We start from the raw sequence: 23,113 nt of genomic DNA, 5'->3' as shown, positions 1-23,113 counted from the left end.
TCCAGAGAGGTTGTTCCTCCATTCCCTTCCTTCAGGGCACAATACAACACATACAAAAAAAAAAAACAAACAACATTTTGAAACACAAGGTGTTAGCACACTGAACACGGAATCTCTTTTACTCTTCAAAAGAAGTTCCCACTTATATGCTTTCCATGCCAGAAATTAAAAGAGTAAGGTTCATAGCCTTTAAAAATTATATTTAAAAGAGCAATCAAGTCAAAGCCAGATGTTTAGACAACTGAAAGCATTTGCTCCATAGACAAACAAGAACACGTGTTTCATGTAGGTGGTTTATTGTAAGAATTTACATATGTTTCTGGGGCTTTACCACTTCTTCACAAAATAGCAAAGCAGTCTCATTAACACAGACACCGGTAAGTTAAACCATCTGCTCAGAAGAACTCTTCTTCACCTGTAAGACAAAGTGAATCAAATTAAAATCCTTCAATTAATTCTTTTTTAAACTCATCTCCTCCAATCTAAATGCTTTATCAACTCATTCATCTCCCTTACTCCCCGCTCCCCTCAAATTCTCTATATCAATTCTGTTTTTCCTTGAAGCTTTGAATGTGCTTATTTTGCTAAGGAACCCTCCTCAGGTACAATGTGTTACAGACATTTTTAAGTCATAACACAGCATTACAAGGCACTATAGAAAAAAATAAACTGTAATTTCAAATGAATCCAATAACCCATAAATTAAAAAGAAACATAGAAAACTGTCAAATATTGATGTATGCTATTATGGGCATAGTTTGTTTAAAATAATTGGTGCTTAACCTCTTAGATTCAAACTAGCAATGGGCAGTTTCTCAGCTGTCTGAGAGTAGAAATTTGTCTGAACAGCATCACTGAACTCTGACTTCCTTGTTTAAGACTGTGTTTAGAAACCCTCCATTTTAAATGCAATCTATTCCATAACTTTACCTCTTGGATTTGGCTGAACCTCTTTTGTCGATTAATCCCTGGTTATGGTATTATGAGAAAAAAACAGAACAAGCAGGTTAGCAAGCAACTCATGCAAATTAAGGCAAAACTATGCAAGTATTCATAACTGCAAATGTATTGTGAGGAGCACAATACAGCACGTAATTGCAATAGGGGATGTATTCCAGACACTGTAACCATACAGGGTATTATCACATGTATTTGCATCTTTGAGTACACCACAAGTTTTTCAACTGTTAGCTGTAATACACATTGGCTACATGCAGTTACAAAGTGTGGTCTAAGCCCACACATTTTGTAACCTGCTGTACACACAGTTGCAGAACTTCATTCTCAGGGAAACAAGCAATATACTCAACTTTAACATTTATGATACACAGTTGGCATCAACAGACTCTAGAAATTCCCTCTTCTTTCCAACCCCTCCCCCAAACTTCTGAACACACAAGGCTGGTTTATGCAAAGGTATTTCAGTCACCTGAGTTCCTCTGCTGTACTATAGCAATGCGCTGGGCTGCTTGAGGCAGACAGTACGAAAAAAAACATGTAGCAGGGGCAGCGGGGAAACCAATTCAAAACCCAAAATGAGGAAACATCCTCTGCTCAGGCAAGGATGTGTGTTGAAGCTAAAAATCTATTTTACCAGCTTTTGAAGCGTATCTAGCCATAAAAGACTGTCAAGCTTCACATTTGTTAGTAGAACTGCCACAAGCTGAAAAAACTTGGGAGTCATGCCATGGGCTGTTTTCCCTTTGGTTCTGGAAGTTACACGCCTTGACCTTCCCCGTTAACCTGACTGAAGCAGGATGCAAGCACGACATGACTTTGGAAAAACTCCTCTTTCATGTTTATACGGGTACTCACAGAGCAGCAGCACCAGAGATGATCTCAATAAGCTCCTTGGTAATGACGGCTTGACGGGTACGGTTGAATGTCAAGGTCAATTTGTCAATCATCTCAGCTAGAATAAATTAAGGTGGGAATTTAAGCATGTAAGTATTCAAATACAGGAAAAGTTGAATGAACACAATACCAAATATTCTTGTAAATCCACGGGGATGATCAAGAGTCTCACTGCACTTTTCAGTTTCCCCTACAGGTAATACAACTCAGAGCCAATCTAGAAACTAGATAATTTGGCTCGAGGCAACTGAACTAAACACCTAAAGAACAGGTGACAGACTAATAAATACCACAGTACCATTATCACTTATTTTAACATAAAACCAAATAGTGTATGCTTAAGTTAGATTTCCCTGTAAATACCAGCAATATTTCCTTCTAAGTTACTGCTGTTATGGCAAATGGAGCCTGATTTTTTAAATTCTTTTTTCCTTTTAATGGAGACTGTACCACCACTTTCAAGATAAAGAGGTCAGCAGAGACCTATACTTACAGTTCCAGGTAGTCCTACTGCATATCACATCAGCTTCATTCAGCTTCCAGTAAGCTTTATGCAACACTACTTTCTTGAGACTGAAGTCTTATCACCATGCCCCGTTAAATGTTATTGGCACTCTCCCACTAACACCAACTGCAACTCACTGCAGTGCACTCAACTTGGACATCACCCAAGGAATACTTGCATATTCTCAACTTTCTGCATGACAGGTGGTAAAATATTTAACCTGTTTCAGTTTCCCCACCTTTAAATTGATGCATTACTAGTTACATCAGTCCTACAAATAGATACAGGTTTATAAAATAAATATGGAAATCCTCAGGCCTGCCACCAGGTTAGTTGAATATTTCATGTTCTTATTTAAAAAAACATTAAGTTTGCTTTCAGTCACCTAGTCTTGTTTTCTAGAAAATTGACAGCAATTCTTCTTTCCAGGGACAAAATGAGGTTCACATGTTCCAAAAAAAGCAACAATAGAATTAGCTCACAAAAAATGACTCAAATTGTAATTAAGAGAAAAGCTGGTTCACTTCTGATCATTTTGGAAGCAAAAAATGGCAAAAAGGGAGGTCAGCAGTTGAAGTCCTGGATAACCCAGGCAGCAGACTCACATGCGTTTTTGCTTGCGTTGTCCATGGCGGTCATCCTAGCACTCTGCTCACTGGTGGTGGACTCCTTCAGGGAGTAGTACAGAATATTTGCAAGTGTAAATTCCTGGTAGTTTCTCAGCACATCAGCATCGATGTCATCATAGATACTTAGGCTTTCTGTAAAATATGGAAGAGTGGATTCAGAGAAACCCAAGCTGTACTACTTTTAACAAAACACCACAATATCATGTGGAAAACATGTTGTACGAAAGCTTGTTTCCACTTAAGGCAACGTGGAGGGATTTTCTCCTTGTACTATGTCTACTTTCATAACATAAATTAATGAGCAAGATTACATATTTGGTGTTTTTAATTAAGTTTAATCACTGGCAAGCCAGATTCTAACAAGGGCCAAAGTATCAGTGGTGTATTATGTTTAATCTTCCCGCACAATGCTGCACAAACATTTTGGGGTGTTTCTACTGAATAGCGCAAAACCACTCAATGCCAAAAACACTGGAACCAAGGGTTTTGCATATGCAATTCTTGCTTGAGAGAAAAGTCTCAAACCAAAATTAGTACAACATTTCTTCTTCACCTCCCTCCCCACAGCCATTGGATTTGTCAGCCTTGGAATGCCAAGAGAAAACAAAATTTTAAACTTATGATACAGGCACCATAATACGATGACTTAACATCTTATTTCCATACGCGGAATACTTTCTCTGCAAAAATACTTTCTATCCCTTGACATACCTGGTGGTTTCCAGTTTGTTACTTACCAGCACCAGCAACTGTTTCAAATGAGAAGATTGGTTTTTCATCAGTTTTGTAGGAGATGACAGATCTATATAAAAAAAGCATAACAGGCTTTGGCTGAAGAGCCTAAACTGAGCATTTAATATCAACTTCTAACAGACAACTTCTGTCCTAATTCCTCAAATTTTTGTGATACTCCTGATGAAGAGATATCAAATACCTGAAAAATATAACGATGCACTAACTGGAAATAGAACAGCACGCGCTATACAAGTAAAAAGAGAACTCCAACCATAGCTATTAAAAAAAAGGAACGACCAAACCACAAGATCAGCTCTTCACACACAATAACAAACCGCACTGTACCTTCTAAACTGAACATGCCAATTCACAGTTTTCACATTTTATTTCACTGGACCAACACCCTATTTGGAAGTCTTTCACCCAAGATCTTTCCAGTGCAGCTTCAGTTTAACCTTACCTGAACCGATTGAAGATGACAGAGCCTTCATCAAATTCGTACCCAGAGTTTAGCAACTCTGAAGCAATGATTGAAGCATCTCCAAAGCTAGGAGGTCTCCGGCCCACTTCTTTGAATGTCATCAGGAAGTAATTGCTGTGTGTCCTGCAGTAACAAAAATCTGTGTCAGAACCAAGCTGGTGCTCTAGCAAACAACTACCTAGCACCAAGAGGCAAGGAATGACACTAACTTACTAGTGTTAGGAACCAAGCATCCTACTGAATTAGGGTCTGGGAGAAATTTTGCTTCCCTCCCCCAGTTAAATTATGATTATAATTTAACTAGAGCTTCATGATGAGCAGACACTTGCAACAGGGTTCATGCTGCTACCTTGCATTTTTGGAACAAATCTGAAATGTCATGCATCAGTTTTGTAAGACAGTGGTCAAATCCAAGTGATCAAAACCCATTTTAGCCCATCAGCAATTTTCTTTTATCTAAAGGAACTTGTATTTAGCACAGTTAAATAAAATGCAATTAGCTGTGAATGCCACACAGCTTTGAGCAGTTTTGCAATTTTAAAATTTCTACAACAGGAAAAAGAAAAACAACTCCAACCCCTCTCCTTTATTTTTTTTTTATTTTTTTTATTTTTTATTTTTTTTTACCTCTGAAGTAGGCCTCTAATCTTGTCGCCTACACCAACCACCATAACTTCTTTCCCCGCATTTGAGAGGTTGGTAATCTGATTCTTCAAGGTTTTAGCAATAGATGTATGGATAGCACCACACAGACCTCTGTCAGAGGACACACCAATAAGCAGGTGCTTCTTCTTGTCCTCGGGTGCCTTAATTTCTGCTTTCTCATACAGAGCTGAAAACAAAAAAAAGGAAATAAGTAAGTTATTCAAAAGTGCCAGGAAGCAAATAGGTTCCATCAAAAAATCTTTGACTAATTTCAGTTAAAATCACTTGTAAAGGAATTCCACATCACAGCGAGGTGAATTCTACCTCCCTTACAATCATTCCAAGTTTGCACATGATCTGATCAGGTGACAAAGAAGCAATTCAAAGCCACCTGCACCTCTGCATCAGTGAATTTCAACTAAATAATGACACCGATTGCAAGTCCAGTGTCCAAGAAGCACGTGCAGTTCAAGAGTTTCCAGTAAGGTTTGGCAGTACCTTTAAGTATTAGACCTGATGCTACCGGAGGTACAACACTATTTCATTAACAGGAAGAAGGAGGCCAAAAAATCTGAGTGATGTTGCTTTTATGACTAATAAAGTAAATTATACAACCACACAAAGTTAAAAAATAATTCAGTTATCAGAATGAATTTCACAGTACAACTCTTAAACATATCTTTCCATAAATTACTTATAAAGGAATACTCCAGGTAACAGTGGCTTAGGGATACAAATTCTTTTGGAAAAAAATCTTCAAAAAGGTTAAAAGTCTAGGCATTTAAAAGTGTAGGCATTTAATCAACATCCTAAAAGCTTCCCTCTTCTATTCCCAAATTGGAATGCAAGAGCCTTCTCTCACCCAGTGCTCCTGTTCCATATATTCTAGCAGGCTTCAGCTCCCTCTCAGCTCTTGCGTATTTTGCTGCAGAAACCATCTTCATGGACTTTGTGATTTTCTGAATGTTCTTGATGGACTTCAAACGCCGGGTAACTAGAAGGTTAATGGATGAAGGTCAAAACTAGTTAAAACGGGGCACAATGACATTGATAACAAGCAATAAAATGCTATTAAGAGCTATTCAGAAGTCATTCCCTGCGTTCCTCAAAGAAGAAAAAAAATAAACTACACCCAAATAAACCTCACAAAAGGTATGCCCTGTGTATTTGTACCAAGACAGCATACACAGCAAACCACCTAATACAAATGCATTTTTACAGCAGTTAGTTTTGCACCCTAGACATAAATTTAGTATTTACCCCAGCATAAGATTTATTTACTACTCTTTCCTTCCATTTCTACCTGTTTCTCAAACACATAATTTGAGGAATATTGCCAGCTTTTCCGGGATGACAGGGAACAAATACAGACCTAATACTATAAAGAGACAGAATAGCTTCCCTGCTCTGTTTAGATTGTGGCAATGAGATTCATAAAGATATTGATGTGAAAAGGAAACAAAACAGGTGTCCAAGAACAAGTCCAAGACCAAGCCCCTGTATAAAAACCTGTAATAGCTTAAAGAAGCATTATCAAAGCAGAAACGTTCAGACAACCTTTTATTCCCCAATGTGGGACAATAAACATAACAAAATAAGCTCTGTTCACTTAAAGATGAACAAAAGCCTGTTTTAAAAGATTTGACAAAGTTATTTTTAAGACGTGTTTGAATAAGACTATGCTGGTTTGCTTATACAGCACCTGAATTAGTTCTAGCAATGTTTTAAGCGGTGACTTTCCTGAAGGACACATGGTTCATGTAAGTTCAATGAGGCTCGCATATCATTGTTGTGGTCTACCACAATGACTTTATCCAACAGATACCAACTGAAATTATCATCTAACAAAGGGCCTTCCTGCAACATTTTTCCCTCTGAAAAGCAGGCCAAAGCAGCACTTACTGTCTTTCAGAGTTGCCATATTCCTGACTTGGCCCCTGAAAATGAAAGTGGGAGAAATTAGGGCAGTTCATTACAACACCTGTCAAAGACAGGTCCGTTTATGAGAGGCTGAAATTTAAGAACAGTTATTTTTCAAAAAACACCCCTCAGCAGGGACACATCTCTGCAAACCTTCCACATTTCTTCCACATTTCTTTCTTTAGATATATCACTTAATAGATTATCCTCTACCTTGGCTAACAGCATAAGGCAAACAAGGCCCGCAGCGCAGGACACCAGAAGGGCACAACCTCCAAAACACCTCACGTTTTTCTTCTTAAATACTTAAACCCAGGAAGCAGAGAGGGTAACACCGTGACAAACACCCTCCTGGCCCTGTCCATCCCCTCACCCTGCACCACCAGCCGCCTGCCCGTAAAGAGCAGAGCCCTGAGACCCCTTCCTTGCCCCATCGTTCCCCTCACAGCTCCCCCTGCTACCTTCGCTCCCTCAGAGCTCCCCTCAGCCCCATCGCCCCCTCACGGCTCCCCTCAGAGCTCCCCTCAGAGCTCCCCCCCGACCCCTCAGAGCTCCCCCCAGACCCCTCACAGCTCTCCCCCCGACCCCATCTCCCCCTCACAGCTCCTCCCCAGCCCTTCCCGTTACCATGCCGGCTGGTAAAGCCCGACGGCAGCGCCCCGGCACAACATGGCGGCGGTGGCGGTGACAGCGGCGGCGGCAGCAGCGCCCGGGGCCAAGATGGCGGCGGCTCCCCCCCGAGCCCCGCTGAAGGTCAGCGCCGCCGCACCGCGCACGCGCGCAGGGCTCAAGGAAGGCGACTTCCGGCAGCACCTCGGTGACTTCCGGTATGCCCCTCGGCGACTTCCGGCGGTGACTTCCGGGAGGGTGCCGGGGGAAGGAGGCGGCCCGCCGGCGCCATGGGGAAGTCGGATTTCCTCAGCCCCAAGGCCATCGCCAACCGCATCAAGTCTAAGGGGCTGCAGAAGCTCCGCTGGTACTGCCAGATGTGCCAGAAGCAGTGCCGCGATGAGGTGAGCCCCGCCTGGGTGCACCAATCCTAACCCTGGGGGGGGGCCTCGGGCTGTGGGAGGGGCGCCTGAAGGGCCCCGACCCCTCTAGGGGCTGCGTGAGGACGTCTAAAGGGCCTCGACCCCCTTAGGGGTGCTGTGGGGGGCCTCCTGAAGGGCCCTGACCCCTCAGGGGCTGTGTATTGGGCTCCTGACCTTCTTGTGGGGTCCCCAGGAGGAGTTGCAGGGCTGGCAGCCGTTCTGCAGTCGCCTTTTGTGTGTTCTTATCCTTCCCGTTGGGGTTTGAGTCTGTCAGGGAGAGGCTGGACCTCGTTCAGTGGGAGCCAGGGATCTCTGATTGGGAGAGGATCTGTATGGATCTCTTCTGGGGAGGATCTTCAGGTTCTGGGGCTTTGCAGCCCCTCCTGTGTGGATCAAAATCTCCTTGGGAGGAGCTGGGTGGGACCTGAAGGGTTCCTGATCAATTGGATTAGGGATTTATCCCACTAGGATCCCCAGTCCCCCCCCCCCGGGAGAAGTCCTGAGCCACTTCAGTGAAAGTACAGTGGCCCCAAGCCTTCTTTGGGCACAATCGATCCCCAACACAGCGATTGATCAGCCCTGGGTGAGAGGGAGAGTGCGGTGGTTCCAAACCACCCTGGTGGGGTAATTCACTCCCCACAACCTTAACAGGGCAGTGGGGATAAGTACGAGGTGGCTCTCATCAGCCTTAGGAGTTCAGGGAGGTCGTGGTTTCCCTTGGGTTCAGGACGAGTACTGTGACGTGCTTGAGGGGATGCTGCATATCTGGAGTGCAGTAAGGTCACTTTTCCACCCTTGTCATTCTGTCTCATGATCTTCCCTGCTTCTCCTGTTAGAAAAAGATCTTTTCTCTCTGACCCTTCCCCCTCTTTTTGGTTGTGTTCACCTGGGACCAGATGCCCATGGAATGCGAGTGTCCTCTTCCTCCTGGTTTCCTCAACTCAGGAGGGTTTTGTTTCTGGCTTGCCTCACCAGGAGGAGCAGCAAACTAATTGAGACAAAGCTAAAATAGTTATTTTTGTTTTATAGAATGGCTTCAAATGTCACTGCATGTCCGAGTCCCACCAGAGGCAATTGCTGCTGGCTTCTGAGAATCCCCAGCAATTCCTGAATTACTTCTCTGAGTAAGTTTGCTACATCTTCTTACCCAGCTTTGCATTCCTATGTCAGATCTGCACAGCCAGACCTCTTAAGGCCAGTTATGACCCACTGAAGACACTTTATTCTGATACACCTTAGTGCCAGCTATATTTTTAATGGCTCTTTGAAAAGTTTCCTCTTGAAAGCACATAAGAGATTTCAGGGAGCCACGATGTTTAAAATCTGACAATCTTATCCCATTTGATTTTTTTTCACCTCCAAATGCAGCAACTTTTTCTCCCAGATTTTTATCCCAAATATGACAGCTTTATCCCATGTCTGAGCCCTGTTCTGAGTTGCTCTCCCTTACAAATTACGTCCCTGTTGTGCCCCAGCTCAGCGGCTGTCACGCTCACAGAGTTACAAAGAGCTGAAAACCATTGCAGGGAGATAAGAAGCTGGTGATCTGCCCCGGGTCTCGCTGTTTCCCTCATTCCTTTGTCCAGCTGACCTGCCTGACAGTGCAGCTGGCTGCAGCAGGAGGCTGAAGGGAGGCTTTATCCTCCTGCCATTGAATTAGCAGCGAGATGAGTGATCAATCTCTCCAGCCTGCTGCTGCCCTTTGTCCTGCCTCGTGTTTTGTGTCAGCCGTTAGTCAAGCCTGGAAGATAGCTGGTAATGAAATACCAGCAATTAGCGGGAAGTGTTTAGGCTTCATTCTTTCTTTTTTATCCCTTTGAAAGGGTATTAATGCCTTCGGAGGATTTAACTTGTATGTGTACACGCTGCGCTTAGTGCCACCTCACTGAAAAGAGGGAAATGAGCAGCTGAATTTCATCACGCTCAGCTCAAAGAGTGCTCCTGTTTATGTTGCTGTGACATAAATGCTAATGACAGTAGAAAATCTCTCTGTAATTCTTTACATTTTCCTAAAATACTTTATTTTTATCCCCTAAGGGAATTCCGAAATGATTTCCTAGAGCTGCTCAGAAGACGATTTGGTAAATACTGTTTGCTTGTTTTTAATGTTGTCTCTTGTTTCCATTTTGGTTGGTTTCTCCTAGGTCCAATACTTACGTTTAATATTAATTCTGTTTCAGGAACCAAGAGAGTCCACAATAACATCGTGTACAACGAATACATCAGTCACCGCGAGCACATCCACATGAACGCCACGCAGTGGGAGACGCTGACTGATTTCACGAAATGGCTGGGGAGAGAAGGTGAATAGGGTTGGTCAGGGTCAGGAAATTTTAAAATTATTAGATAATGGTATTGCTGATAAGTAATCAATAAGTATTTGTGTTAGTTCTCCTGTTTCTTTCCCTTCCCTCCTGTATGTGTGTAGCAGATGTTCAAACACATTTCTGTGCTAACCGTTAGGAATTTGCTTATGGAAAGTGCCAGTGCTCTGGGATAAGTGCATCAATTGTGAATCTTTCCTGTAGTTACTGGAGGTATTGCTAAATCCTAAGTCAACTTCCAAGAGTTGTCATTTAAAAAGTAAAAACTGTGGCAGGACATCTCTTACAAATACAGAATCCTTCAGGATTTAAGGTGACAAGAAGCACACAATTGTTTTCATTCCTGACCTAATGAAAGGGTTTAAACTTGAGCAATTTTGGGTTCAGTGGGGGGAACAGAGTGTTATACTGTGGTACCACAAATTTTACATTGGCTTAATTGTTTGTGTACTACAGGATACATTCGTGAGTCATTTAATGTTTGAAAAGGCACTCTGAGTGTCAGTAACAATAAGGGAGCATAATGAAGTTTCCTACAGTGTGATGCTATAGTGTTTATAGAGGTTAGATTTCTGTTTACTTCCTTGTTAAAACAGTGTGAAGGAAGCCTTTTCTTCAATAAGGAAAGCATTCTGTCTGCTTTACTACATCTTCTGGCCTATTTCCAAATAGAACTGGCTAGCCGAAGGAAGGAAACAATCACTAAAGATAATTCAAAGTCAATTTTACTAGGCCTGTAAGGGGTAAGTTGTCTCCCTATGAAATATACAAAAAAAAGTATTTGTGTCGTTATAGCAAACATGAGCTATGAAAATGATCTTGATATATTCTTTGTTCCTCCCTTGTTGGTTGTTAGTATTAATTTAATTTTTTCTTGTGGGTTTTTAGGTCTTTGCAAGGTGGATGAGACTCCAAAAGGCTGGTACATTCAGTACATCGATAGGGACCCAGAGACTATTCGCAGGCAACAGGAACAAGAGAGGAAGAAGAAGCAAGACCTTGACGATGAAGAAAAAACTGCGAAATTCATTGAACAGCAAGTTAGGAGAGGCTTGGAGGGGAAGGAACTGGTGAGGAAAATTGCATTATAATTCCTTTCAGTTCAGTTAATGCTGCTAGGATCCTCCCACTGGCACTTCCTTTGCAGTCAGTTAAAAGGTGATGACTAATCTTCAGGCACCAGGTTGCAAGCTGGTCACCAGTTCAAACTGGGGAGCAGTGGGCAATTGTGGCTGCATTTACAGCAATGTTCTTCTCTAAACCAAGAGAAAAATTATTTCCCCATCTTACTGTCTGATCCTAGCCATGTCAGGTTTGATTTATGTTGTCTTTTCCCATACTTAAATCATCACATTATTGCACTTACGTCCTGAAACTTCTGTTAAACATTTATCTAAGATTATAGCCTGCTCTGGAGGAACGCTTGGAATTGCTTTGTACCTGGCTTGCTTTACCACTAAGTGAGTAATAGTTCTCTTCAAGTCATAAGCAATTTAAAAATCCTGATTTTAAAATAGGAGAGTGAACAATGTCCAGGATGATGTCTACATTTATGAGGTTTTAAAAACTTTTAGGGCTGCAAATAACAAGTACAGTAGGAAGGCTAAGGTAACCCGGGAGGCTGAAATAATCAAATCCACAAAGTGAAAAGTTTTTTTTTGATAGTCCCAGCATGCAGTTTGGGAGCTGTTCCTTTGGCATCGTTCCATGACTTCCCTATGTGTTGTTGCCTGGGATTGAGACCTCTCATTTGATCCTGGATGTTGATAGGTACATTTAAATGCAGTTGTAAGCAATTATCTTTTACTTAATTTAAAACTAATTGAAATTTAAATGGTCTGAGCCTTTAGTACTAAAAATCTGGAAAGATTCCAGTATTTTTCTTCTTTAGGTTATCAGTCTGTCCAAAAACCAGTCTAATCATGCTGGTTCAAAATGAGAAAATTTAAGGTAAGCCCCCTTTCCTTTCATGCTAGAATCAAGCAAGTTTAGACAGCATCTCTGGAGAGAGTGTTGAGTAGTTAAGTTTGCACAGCAGCCTGTGATGAGATAATGTTTTCAATTTATGATTGTATGAATCAAGCCAGGCAGATTATTACAGTTACTAGATAACCTCACAGTAGTCTGTAAAACTGAGCTAATCAGTGATCACAAAAAAATGATATTTTGGCTCAGCTTTCTGAAATCTATTTTGTATTCTCTTGGCAGGAGGCACCAGTCTATACTGAACTGAACAGAGAAAATGAAGAAGAAAAAGGTAACTGATTCTTGAAACATGCCGTTTTTTAGAACTTACAGAAGCTGATCTTGGGACTAAAATGTGATGAGAACTAAGTCTTGCTCAGTGCTTCATAAAGTACTTTGAGATAAGTTAAAAAGAGCAATGGAAATGTGGAAACAGAGAATTTTTGTGTACTTTTTTTGAACTAGTGTAATTTTTTGAACTAGTTTATTTTAAAAGTGAAAATACTTACTAATTTTTGTTTTAAATCTTACGATCTTTCCCATTTGTGGATTGTTAAAATTGTAACACCTTTCAATGTACTTACATATAAAGATAGACATAAAGTAATTCTTTTTTTTTTTGTTTTTGTTTTTCAGTTGCATTTAATTTAAACAAAGGAGCAAGTACTTCAGTAGCAGCATCTTCTAAAACCAGGTGAGAAAAGAATTTAAGGACAACCTTGACTTTTACAAATTACTTACATGTCAATGGTATTTGTATTGGAAGATGTATGTTGTCCTGGAGTATCTGGAGTCTGCTGTCTCATCCTGCCATTTATTCAGGAGGGGATACTAGGCAGCTTCATGGTTCCTTTTGTATTTTAAGTGGTTGAATGGTTAGATCTTAAACGCATGCTGTGAGGAGCCTTCTTGAATTCACTAAGGTCCGTGGTAGGTGCCAATAAAGTAATAAGCAGTAGTAGGTTCCTCTAGGAAGAGATTATTATGTGAGATAGTGGATAAGGGATCTAATCAAACTATTTAAAGTGAATCCCATCTAGTCCCAGCTGCCTTCTGTGAATGGGTATTCATGACTTGTTCATTTCAATTCCTAAAACCTTTGACTGCTTTGTCTAATTGGAGGTAACACTTTCCCTGATCATCTTTAAAGGAGCTGAACCTACCTGACATAAATCTTTCTAAAGCTCACAAATTTAATTGTCATCATATAACCACAAGCAACATGGACAGAAGAGATCAATAATGCAAACGATCTGTACTCACAGCAGTCTGGGGAACTGTGTGATGAGCAGCACATCTTTTCTTGTGAGGCAATATTGTAATTAAATGTATTGCAGGTAAAACGAAAGCTTTCTTCTCATCATAAGCTTAGCTTCCAGATAAGGTATCTGATGGGTGATATGCCAGGCAGAAAATGAGACAGTAAAGTAGTTCTTTGCAATAAGAGATACAGATGCAGGCTTTGAGGAGTACTTGTAAATTATCCCTAAGTGTTGAGTTGTGCTTAAGGTGAGTTTGAAACTTAATGCAGACACTCACCTGAATAGTTTGAGTGAAGAAAACTCAGGTTTGCTTTTAGGGTGCTTGCTAAAATTTGGCTGAATGTGAAATCATGTACCAGGAGATCTATTTTTTTTCAAAGTATAAGATAGGTACTTGTCTGTAAGCTTTGTAAAGGTAGTGTTGAAACAAAATTTGGATATCTCCTTCGCAGTAAGGTGACTGTGGTTTATCTGTCACTGGGGATATAGTTTCCGTGTATGACTGAAGTGAATCCTGCCTCCCTGTGTCAGCCTAAAGGTGTGTTCTGCAGCTGTGAGATGTGTTGGCTGCTGCTGAGGATCATTTTGGTTCAACCTGATACCACACGCTGCAGAATCCTGCCAAGGATTAGTGCTTGCATTTCCTGAATGGGGACAGAAATAGGGCCAAGAGGCCATAGGCTGTGGATGGTGGATTTTGGAGGGCATGGGGCTCCTGGTTTTAGGGTACAGAGATGTAGTTGGAGACTTGCTGAGAAGGGGGGTGAGAGGGGAGGTGTGCCCTCTGTTGTGTTTCCATGTACCTGACACAGAGCTGGGAATCGCTGCTGCAGGAACGGCTTCTGATGCTTTCTGTATGCTCACCTTTAAGTAAACCAAGGGCCCTGGGTTTATTTTTTTCTTTGAGAACTTACATCCTCAAATCCCTGCTTAACGGGGCTGCTCTAGTGGACAAGATTAGAATTACTTCTAATTAAGGAATAGGTAGGAGCTATGGCCAAGGTCACCCTACTGCAAATGTACCCGTGCACAGTCCTGCCCACACAGTTATCAGCCTCTGCTGTCTGCAGTCAGGGGCTCCCCAGCCCTACAATCCCACGGGGAGTTCCTTCAGAACCTGTTTACCCTAATGTTTAGGAATTTGTCCGCAGTTTTCTGTCTAAATGTAGTCATGGCCAGTTTATACCAGTTGGTCTTGTGTTGGTGCGGGTGTTTAATGTAAATGGTTGTTTTTCTCCCCAGTGATTCTTTCTCCTCAGGCACTAAATATATATAGAGAACAGTTTTAGCCTTTCAACCTTTCCTGTACTGCATGAGCAGGCTTATACTGTGCTAGCTTTTACTGTGCTGGCCTTGTTTTCTTGATCCCTTCCTTGCTCTTGTTCTAGAGTCAGCTAAACTTCCTTGGAACAGGAGAGCTGATCCAATTTGTGCATGCTGCAAAGGAAACCTCACCGTGGCTTATGCAAGACACTAATACTTGTCTGGCTTGATGCCTCCTAGGGTTGCGTTTGACCCTCATGGTTGGTCTGCGTTGGTAGTTGTCATCCACGCTTATAGCTAGACCCTCCTCTGCTTCTGTTGTTCTTAAACACTGAGCTTCCAGCAGACAGAAGCTACTCAGAGTAAACTGTTCCAAAGCATGTGAGCTTGCCTAACGTGCTGGTTAATTTTGTCTCATGTAAAACAGGTTTCAAGGTAAAACAGTCCTTTCTTGCATCCAGTTCTTTTTTGTGTCATCCATGCTGATGGCACACCTGAATAGTGTTGGTGGTCTCTCACTCTTTGTTCCAGGGTCCTTGATGAATACCTTAAATAAGACTTGTTTTAGTCCTGGCACCCAGGAATCCCTTAGTGACCTCACAGCATATTCATTTTCTTTCTTAAATGTAGGCATTCCAGTTGTTGTTTTAATTGTATTTTGCCCTATATAAGATACTTATTTTAAGTATTTGCTGTTGGATTTGTGGTTTAATGCGCTGTTTTTTCTAGAACTCTACTATGGAGGTTTTCCAGTCTTCCTTTGAGACATGTTTGATTTTTCTCTCAATTTTGTTTCTATTGCCATTTCTGTATCTCGTTCCCATTATGAATCTTCCCTTTGCTAGTACCTCCAACATCCTCACTAGAGAACCCAGGCAAAACATGAAGTTTGTTGTAAGGCTGTAAGATTATCTTACTGTCCACCTCACAGTAAGAGGTGACCTTCTTCACCTTTCTGGATGAGAAAACACCCTAATTTTTACTGCATCCAAATGTTTTTCTATAAAAATGTGCAAACACAGGCTGCCTTTAAGCAGTTCTCACTTTACCTAGGTGTTCCCTGATCCCTAAGATAAAAATATCTGTGCTGATTGCTCTTTTCTTTCATAAATCATAGGCTGTTTGCCTATTTTTACATATGACCCTGGAGGTGGTGTTTATTTGCTGGGTGTAGAGCCCTTTTCTACAATTTCCCCTTGTTTCCCTCCCTCTGCCTGATTGATTGATTATCTCTGTCTGGAAGGATTTCCAGGCCTCTACCCGTGTTGGAGAGTTGCTCAGTCCAGGTGGCTTCTCTACAGCCACAAGCTTGCCATTTTTATTCAAGTATTTGAAGGAAATATTCCAAGCAAATGTAAAACTCTTATTTGCAGACTTGTTTTTGCCTTTACCATTTAACTCGAGCCCCCAGACAACTCTTAGCTTTTGCACTGGTGAACTGCCCACTAGGTGGTTTTCATTAACTGGACTGCTTGCAGTGAGCATCAGGGAACATGGAACTCACACCTTGAGATCAGCTCTCGCTGCAAAGCGCAGTCCTAGAGGAGGCATGAGTGGTCTGGAAGGTGACGTTGCGCAACAGAAGTCAGAAAGATCAGCAGGCCTTTTTGTGCAAACAGTTCTTCAAATGCAGCTTGGTAGAGGAGACAAGTTGAGGTCTGCTGTGAAAACTCCATCTTGTTCTTCCAGCAGCGTCCTTGGACCAAGTGCATTGAAGACAGCGGAAGGGGCAGTTAAAAGAAAAGAATCGTCTCATAGCTCTGGTCAGTCCAAAGAGAAAAAGAAGAAATCTGCACTGGATGAGATTATGGAGGTAACAGTTGTGCAAGGATCTCTGTCTTTATAACCCCAATGAGTCCACTCTACCAGGGCCTCAGTTACCTCAGACCTTCAGTTCCTGTGGAATTCAGACTTTCATGTCCTATCAGGCAAAACTATTTCACTTCCCATTTAAAACTGTTTGCTGCTGCTCATCTGTGCTCCCCACACAATCCAGATGTTGGAAGTAAAGGAATACAGCTTTTGCAAGAGAAGAAAATATCTTGACAGAAATAAATGTAAATCTCCATCATTTTATCATGGACTGCTAGATCTCATCAGATTCATTTTTGTGCAGCAAACACATGATGGCATACCCTTGTACTTTTCTCTGCTTGATGTGGGTCTGGAGAATTGGTTCAGCTGTTTGAAAGCATGGGGAAGCTGCGGTAAAAGGAGAAAATAAATGGTGATTATTTCTCGTTGTTCTGTAGCTTGAAGAAGAGAAGAAAAGAATATCTCGAACAGACTACTGGTTGCAGCCTGTAAGTGTCTTAAAAATTATTGTCAAAACAATGAAGCTGCTAGTGATTTGAAGCATGTAAAGATCCAAAAGCAGATTCCAACTTAAATTCACTCATTTCCCAAGCTGCCAAATGTGAGAAATTAAAGTATCTGTGAGGAATTGCCCTCTCAGACTGCAGGTCATGCTCAACTAGAAACATCATATACCAGATCTCAGATGGGGTGGAATTCTTTAATTAGGGAGTTGGTGCCATCAGTCTCTGCAGATGATGTTTAAATTGTGGTGTGACTTACAGCCCTCTTCTTCCTATGCTAGTAGTTGACTCACAGAGATGCAGAGTTCAGCATCAGCCTTTGAGCTGCGAGACCTCATTTTAGACTGTTTTTTAGATCAAGAACTGCCCTTTAACCGTTGAGGGCTGTCATTTTATATCCTACATTAAAATGTAACTGAATATGTAAAACAAAAGAAGTCCTGAGAGATTATACTTGGAACCAACAATTCAAGGATAAATACAAGGTGCTGAATGCTGAGAGCAGAGCAGCTATTGCTGCTTCCTTCAGTGTGTCCATAGTGTCACTGTGGCTGGGGTTAGAGTGACTTGAATGTGTAATTAGATTGTGTAATTGTTTGTATATTTTGTCATTGTAATGTGTTTTTTTTTTCCTTCCTTTCAAATCTTCCAGGAAATCGTTGTAAAAATTGTCACAAAAAAGCTGGGGGAGAAGTATCACAAAAAGAAAGGAGTCGTTAAGGTAAAGTGTGCAAATGGAAGCATATCGCTTTGGTTAAGTTGTTCTGGTATCAGATGACTTCTGAAGTTTTCTGTTTCACTGTGTAAGCTGTTCAGCCTCGAGTGAACACTTGATGGGGCTGTAATTCACCTTAACTTCACTGGGACTTACTCTGGGCTGAGCAAATCTCTGAATTGATTTAGCTGCATTTACTCAGTGATCCTTTAGCTGTTTTTGTCCTGCCCAGCTTATCCCTATGAACACATCCCTTGTGGGGAACGGTCACTTTTTCAGTATGAGAAGACCAAGAGCAGTGCAATTGCATTTTAATCTGAGACGAGTCAGTTTTGCACAAATATTTACACCACATGCTGCCTTTGAGCAAGATATCTTTTGTGTACAAAATCTTCAGTCTGTAAGCCTTGCTCTGTTCAGAAGTGGTTTCTTTTAGCCACTGCCAGTGAAATAATGCTGTACTAGGTAGTCTGAGGCCAAACAGTCTCTGGCAGGAGCACCGAAGAACAACACCCAAGTGTGTTTTGAATGGTTGACAGAGGCATAGAGAGCTCAGAATCACAGCTTTTTTTTGGTAAGCATCTGAGAAGGTCATGTGTCATGGTGGCTGTCTTCCACTGAGCTCTGAACAAGGGAGGTTGAATGTGGTTTATGCTAGGTGTAAAGATGGTCAGTAACATTTTTCCTCATTGAGAGGCAGTAACGCCAGTTTAGCCCACCAAGAGAGAAAGAATTTACTCCCCATCTTTGAGAGGATAGCTAAGGTAGCTTTATCTGAAGGTTGACAAAACCTTCAGACAAAGCTGACCAAAATTTTTGGTCTTCATTTACAAGGTAGATTGAAGTCATTGATGTTTAAGAGAAGCCCTTTGAGGGTATCCTTAACTTCAGAGTGAGGCCAGCTGGTGGCTTACAGAAACTGGATGCCTTTAGGACAGCTCAGAAGTCATCATTGCATTTGAAAATGTACAAATGCAGACTCACGGTCCTGAATTTGTTAATTTTGAAAATGTAAACTTAGAGAATTTTTGGATGTCATAGTCACTGTTAGGCCTCTGTCTTTCACAACAGGAAGTGATTGACAAATACACAGCAGTTGTGAAGATGATTGATTCTGGAGACAAACTGAAGCTTGATCAGACACATCTGGAGACAGTAATACCAGCACCAGGTATGGCTGTTTGTTCTGCTTGTTTTCCAACTTAGCAGTCACAGCAAAACTTAAATTTCAGTTCTTTTAAACCACAAATCATCCACTTGAAAACACTTTGTGAACGGGCAGGCTGAAAGGCAGCTTGCTGGAGCCTCGAGGAGAAACCTTCTGTTCTGTGGTGGGTGGTGAAGTTGAACCCAGCTCCATGAAAAGAAGTTGGGAGCCCTCTTTGTAACCGTTTTCCTATTTCTCACTTCAGGCAAGAAAGTTATGGTATTAAATGGTGGCTACAGGGGAAACGAAGGCATCTTGGAATCTATCAATGAAAAGAAATTTTCAGCAACAATAATCATCGACTCTGTAAGTATAAAATGCTGTAAGGTTAGTTTGTGTAGAGTGCTTTTTCATCTGTATGCTGGAGAGCTTTCACAAAAAAAAAAAGTGTCATTAATCCCGTCTTATAGGTGGGATTTATGGTGTACAAAATGCTGTGCTCACCCCTCTATTCCCAACCAGTAGGAAAACAGCTGCTTGTTCTTCATTGCAGATTAAGGTTCTGCTATTTGCTTTTAAGAAGATGCCAAGATGCTGAATTTGGCAAGTTTTTAACTTGAAAGAGACTTGCAAAATATTTTGTATGTTTGTTTTGAATGTGGCTGTTGTTGCACTGTTTTGTGGGAAGGTAAAAAAAAAAAAAAAAAAAAAGTGAAATATGCAGGGAGGTGATTTTTCTCCTCCCTTTTTCTCTTCCCTTCCACTAGTCTGAATACGGGGCTTTATATGCTTCTCTGTTGTTTTGTTTATAGTTAACAACTACATTTGAGGTTTGTTTTTTTACATCCCACCTTTCTCCGGGCTAAAGTTAAGCCACGTGATCACCTCTGTGTTTGTGGCTATTTCTTTGCTCTCCTCTGCCACACCATCTCTAAACTCGTGGATATGGCAGGAGATAGACCCTGTTAGTATCCTGTTTAAAGAAGGGCTGCAGAAACTCAGCCCATGTGGAATTCTGGAGAATTTGCTTGAGGACAGACTGTGCAGGTGTCCTAACCACAGCTTTGGCTGGAGATGAGGATTGTGAAACATTGGTCTTGGGAAAGGAGGCTACTTTTTCTCATGTTCTTGTATATGTAGATGTAAAGATTACCTCCTTCTGTGTGAACTGTAAGTCTGTACATTAAAAAAGGGTGAAACTACCTCTGAAAACCACTAAAGTCTGTGAGAATTTTCTTAATGATTGTAAGGTTACCAGGAGTTTTATATATAACATGTCTGTATTCAAAATCAAATCTGTTATTCCTTAGAAGCTTACAGTGAATCAACTCAAAACAGCTGCTTATATTTGCCCCAAAATTTGAGGAACTTGAATTAACACAAAGTGTCCTGAACGTGAAAAGATTTCTGGGACAATATTGGAGCCTTTTCATGTTCTGCAGTCAGATTGCAGGCAATGAAACAGAAAATGCTGTGTTGTGAAAAAATCCCAAACCTGCAGTTCTTTTTTTTTAATGCATTCCACTATGTATCACCTGTACAACAGCCGTTGTGTATTTATATGTGGCTTTTGCGCAGAGCTCTTAAACAGAAAAGTAGCTGTTGTGCTTTTACTGTGCACAGCACCGGATAAAAATGCTAATGCCTGGGGTTTCCAGTACTGTTCATTTCAGTTGTGCTTCTTAAAAAACGACTGAATGCAGCAAGATTTGATACGGCCTATTTAGCTACGTTACTTTAAGTTCTCTGGTGGGAAATTCAACAAACGAGTTTATGCTCTGATCTTATTTCTTACACTGTGTTATTTTCCAGGGACCTTTAAAAGGACGCCGAGTTGAAGGTATCCAGTATGAAGACATTTCCAAACTTGCCTGAGGCGCTAACTGTGGATCAAGAGATGATTTTGGTTCCCGAAAACATCTTTCTGGCTTCTTCCAGGCAGATACAAGACTCTACCATGTCAGGGTTTTTGTTTTCTGTGTATATGTATTTATAATGTATATAGAAATCAACCACGAGCAAACTGGTTTTATTTAAAAATCACTATAAATTTGTTACATAAAATGTTTGTGGAAATCTTATCAGTGGAAGTACTCTGTCTGATTCTGTTTCAGAGTTATTTTATGATACTTGATTCAATTTCCAGTTGTAAAACACAGCAGATAGCTGCAAGCTGGAGTATTCTATTTACTGAGGTGCATTACAAGTTCCGTAGGGTAGAGAATTACCTACAATAACTGCTTGAGGTGGGCGGAGAGTGTTAGGGCCAATGGAGTTTAAACTGCACACTTTTCAGCCTGCAGCCAAAATTAAATTCTGGCTGGAGGAACAAGGGAAAGGATTAACAGAATAGCAAGAAGATAGCAGTGCTGCAAGGGATTATTCTGGATTTTTTCTAAAGAATGGTCTGGTTTATTAAGTGTTGTTACCAACTTATTTTTAGTTAACTTATCGTCTGTAGTAGAATCCACATAATCAACTTTCTCCATCACCTTGTTTTCAGGGCTTCTAATAATACCAATATGCAATTTATCTGCATGTGGACTGCCAAGATAAATGTTACTTGTGGGCTTTCTAGGATGCCAACCTGAGTGCGTGCAGATATGAGTTGGTGATTGCTGTTTGGGTTTTCCAGAGCCTTTTCCTTTGTTCATATTTCCATTGTTTCCATACTTTGCTGTGGATGCTAAATGATTAACATTATTTTTTTATTTTTTGACACATTTTGTACAATATTTTTAAGGCTTTTCAGGAATAAATGTAAACCTTTCTTAGGTGAGTGTATTCCTTTTCAGCCTTTTAAACACACTGGGTGGCACTCTGTAGGTTTATATCTACTGAAGAGCACAGTAAAGTGTCCAACTGTTGTAACTGCCTTACTTGTGGAATAGAAAGGTGCAAGTTTTTCTTTTACAGGCAAACTACAACCCAGGCAAACTACAAACCATCGCCTTATGGTTCAGTCTGCCTCTGATTACACTGTGTGGATCTGGAACCTGATGGCAAGAAATCTGATACCCCTGTACCTTTCAGAGCAGATCTTAGCTGTGGGAAGCTGCTGTGTTTGATGCTGTGTGGCTTTTGGGGGAAGCTGAGATGTAGGAAGCTGGGGAAGGTGAGAAGACCATCTGGTCTGCTCATCTGGGAATAGTAGAACTTTTTTGCCATGCTAACACAACAATTTTCTGTGTTTGAGCAAAAATCCTTTCATGAGACTTGATTTTTTTTTTTCTTAGAAGAGGTACTCAGCACCTTCTTTAGTGGGCTGAGGGTCGCATAGGACAGGATGCTGTTGTGATGTCACATTCAGTGACGTGACATCAGTTGCACTGCAATCTACAGTTCAGGGTCAGTAGCAGCGAAGTCACTATTGTACCTTTCTTTGCCTCAGAGAACCATGATTTTGTGGTTTCCAGGGGACCCCTGCAGGAAGGCTGGAAGACTGCAGAGGCTTAGTGAAACAAGCTGCTGTCTGGAATGACCTCATACAGGAGAACCAAATGGCTTTCCAGGGATCCCAGACATAAATGCAAGTCTAGCAGTAATGCAGTACCTAAAAAAAAAAATGCAGAAGGGATCTGAAGACAGAAGATTGGCTGTCAATTTAGGCTGTTTGAGCAACCTGGATTGTGTAAAGAGCTCTACCTTTTCTCAAAGGACAGGTTCTGATTAAGAAGAGGCATGTAAGAGACTAATGAGAATAAATGAAAAAACTGAACAGCTTTTCTCTCACTGAAAACAATTACACCTGACATTCTAGAGCCTGAAACGTTAGAGTGAATATAATAGAAAAGTTGAGTTGTGTGGAGATGAACAGAGAATGATTATTCACTGCTTTTCACATACGGGCCATGAAATGGTAGAACTAATCCCCCTGGAGGAGAAGCTTTTAGTCCTGTTGGTGATTTCTGTATAGTCTGAATTCTAGGCTCTTTATCTGATTTTACCAGTTTTATATCTGGGTATGAACTTCACTGTGACATTGAAATTTTTCCCAAAAACAAGCAAAGTCTGGAAGATATTTTGGGCTCATCCAATTTATTTCCCTGCAATATGGCACTATCAGCCATTTCAAGGACATTTCTGACCACTAGTTAACTCATGCTTAAAGACTGGAGACTCCTTAGGATACCCATTCCAGACCCCACGTTCCTTTTCTCTTAATCCAGCAGTCCTTGAACTTGCATTTTCCTAGTGCCTTTTTGCCTAGACAAGGCAAAAGCTTAAATTCTACATCTGTCTGTGGGTGTTGCCCACGCTACAGAAGTCACAATGCTGTGACATGTCTACTATGAGATGTATATTACAAAGTAGTTAAT

At 41.2% G+C, this 23,113-nt stretch overlaps 2 protein-coding genes across 4 annotated transcripts; one reads left to right on the top strand and one right to left on the bottom strand.

Annotated features, from left to right (window-relative positions):
• Positions 1-273: 273 nt before the first annotated feature.
• ATP5F1C (ATP synthase F1 subunit gamma) lies at positions 274-7,514 on the bottom strand. Of its 2 annotated transcripts, XM_032206393.1 has the most exons (10): positions 7,397-7,513; positions 6,752-6,786; positions 5,712-5,843; positions 4,832-5,036; positions 4,184-4,327; positions 3,726-3,790; positions 2,965-3,120; positions 1,816-1,912; positions 931-968; positions 274-415 (listed from the first exon to the last, which is right to left on the bottom strand). In XM_032206393.1, exons 1-9 carry the CDS (start codon positions 7,438-7,440, stop codon positions 962-964), a joined length of 885 nt encoding a protein of 294 aa, XP_032062284.1. In that variant the 5' UTR covers positions 7,441-7,513; the 3' UTR covers positions 274-415; positions 931-961. The 2 variants fall into 2 exon arrangements, with proteins under 2 accessions (XP_032062284.1, XP_032062292.1); XM_032206401.1 differs by lacking the exons at positions 274-415; positions 931-968 and having other exon boundaries at positions 1,812-1,912; positions 7,397-7,514.
• Positions 7,515-7,634: 120 nt separating this feature from the next.
• KIN (Kin17 DNA and RNA binding protein) lies at positions 7,635-21,568 on the top strand. 2 transcript variants are annotated; one of them, XM_032207636.1, is made up of 13 exons: positions 7,635-7,782; positions 8,830-8,924; positions 9,838-9,881; positions 9,981-10,103; positions 11,013-11,194; positions 12,333-12,381; positions 12,726-12,783; positions 16,307-16,427; positions 16,867-16,917; positions 17,585-17,653; positions 18,719-18,818; positions 19,060-19,160; positions 20,607-21,568. In XM_032207636.1, exons 1-13 carry the CDS (start codon positions 7,669-7,671, stop codon positions 20,667-20,669), a joined length of 1,170 nt encoding a protein of 389 aa, XP_032063527.1. In that variant the 5' UTR covers positions 7,635-7,668; the 3' UTR covers positions 20,670-21,568. The 2 variants fall into 2 exon arrangements, with proteins under 2 accessions (XP_032063527.1, XP_032063526.1); XM_032207635.1 differs by having other exon boundaries at positions 16,304-16,427.
• Positions 21,569-23,113: the final 1,545 nt, after the last annotated feature.

This window comes from Aythya fuligula, chromosome 1 (assembly GCF_009819795.1).
Source record: "Aythya fuligula isolate bAytFul2 chromosome 1, bAytFul2.pri, whole genome shotgun sequence".
In the NCBI taxonomy this organism is placed as follows: domain Eukaryota; kingdom Metazoa; phylum Chordata; class Aves; order Anseriformes; family Anatidae; genus Aythya; species Aythya fuligula.
Note: the sequence above shows the minus strand (reverse complement) of the source record. Positions and strands in the feature narration are given on the sequence as shown.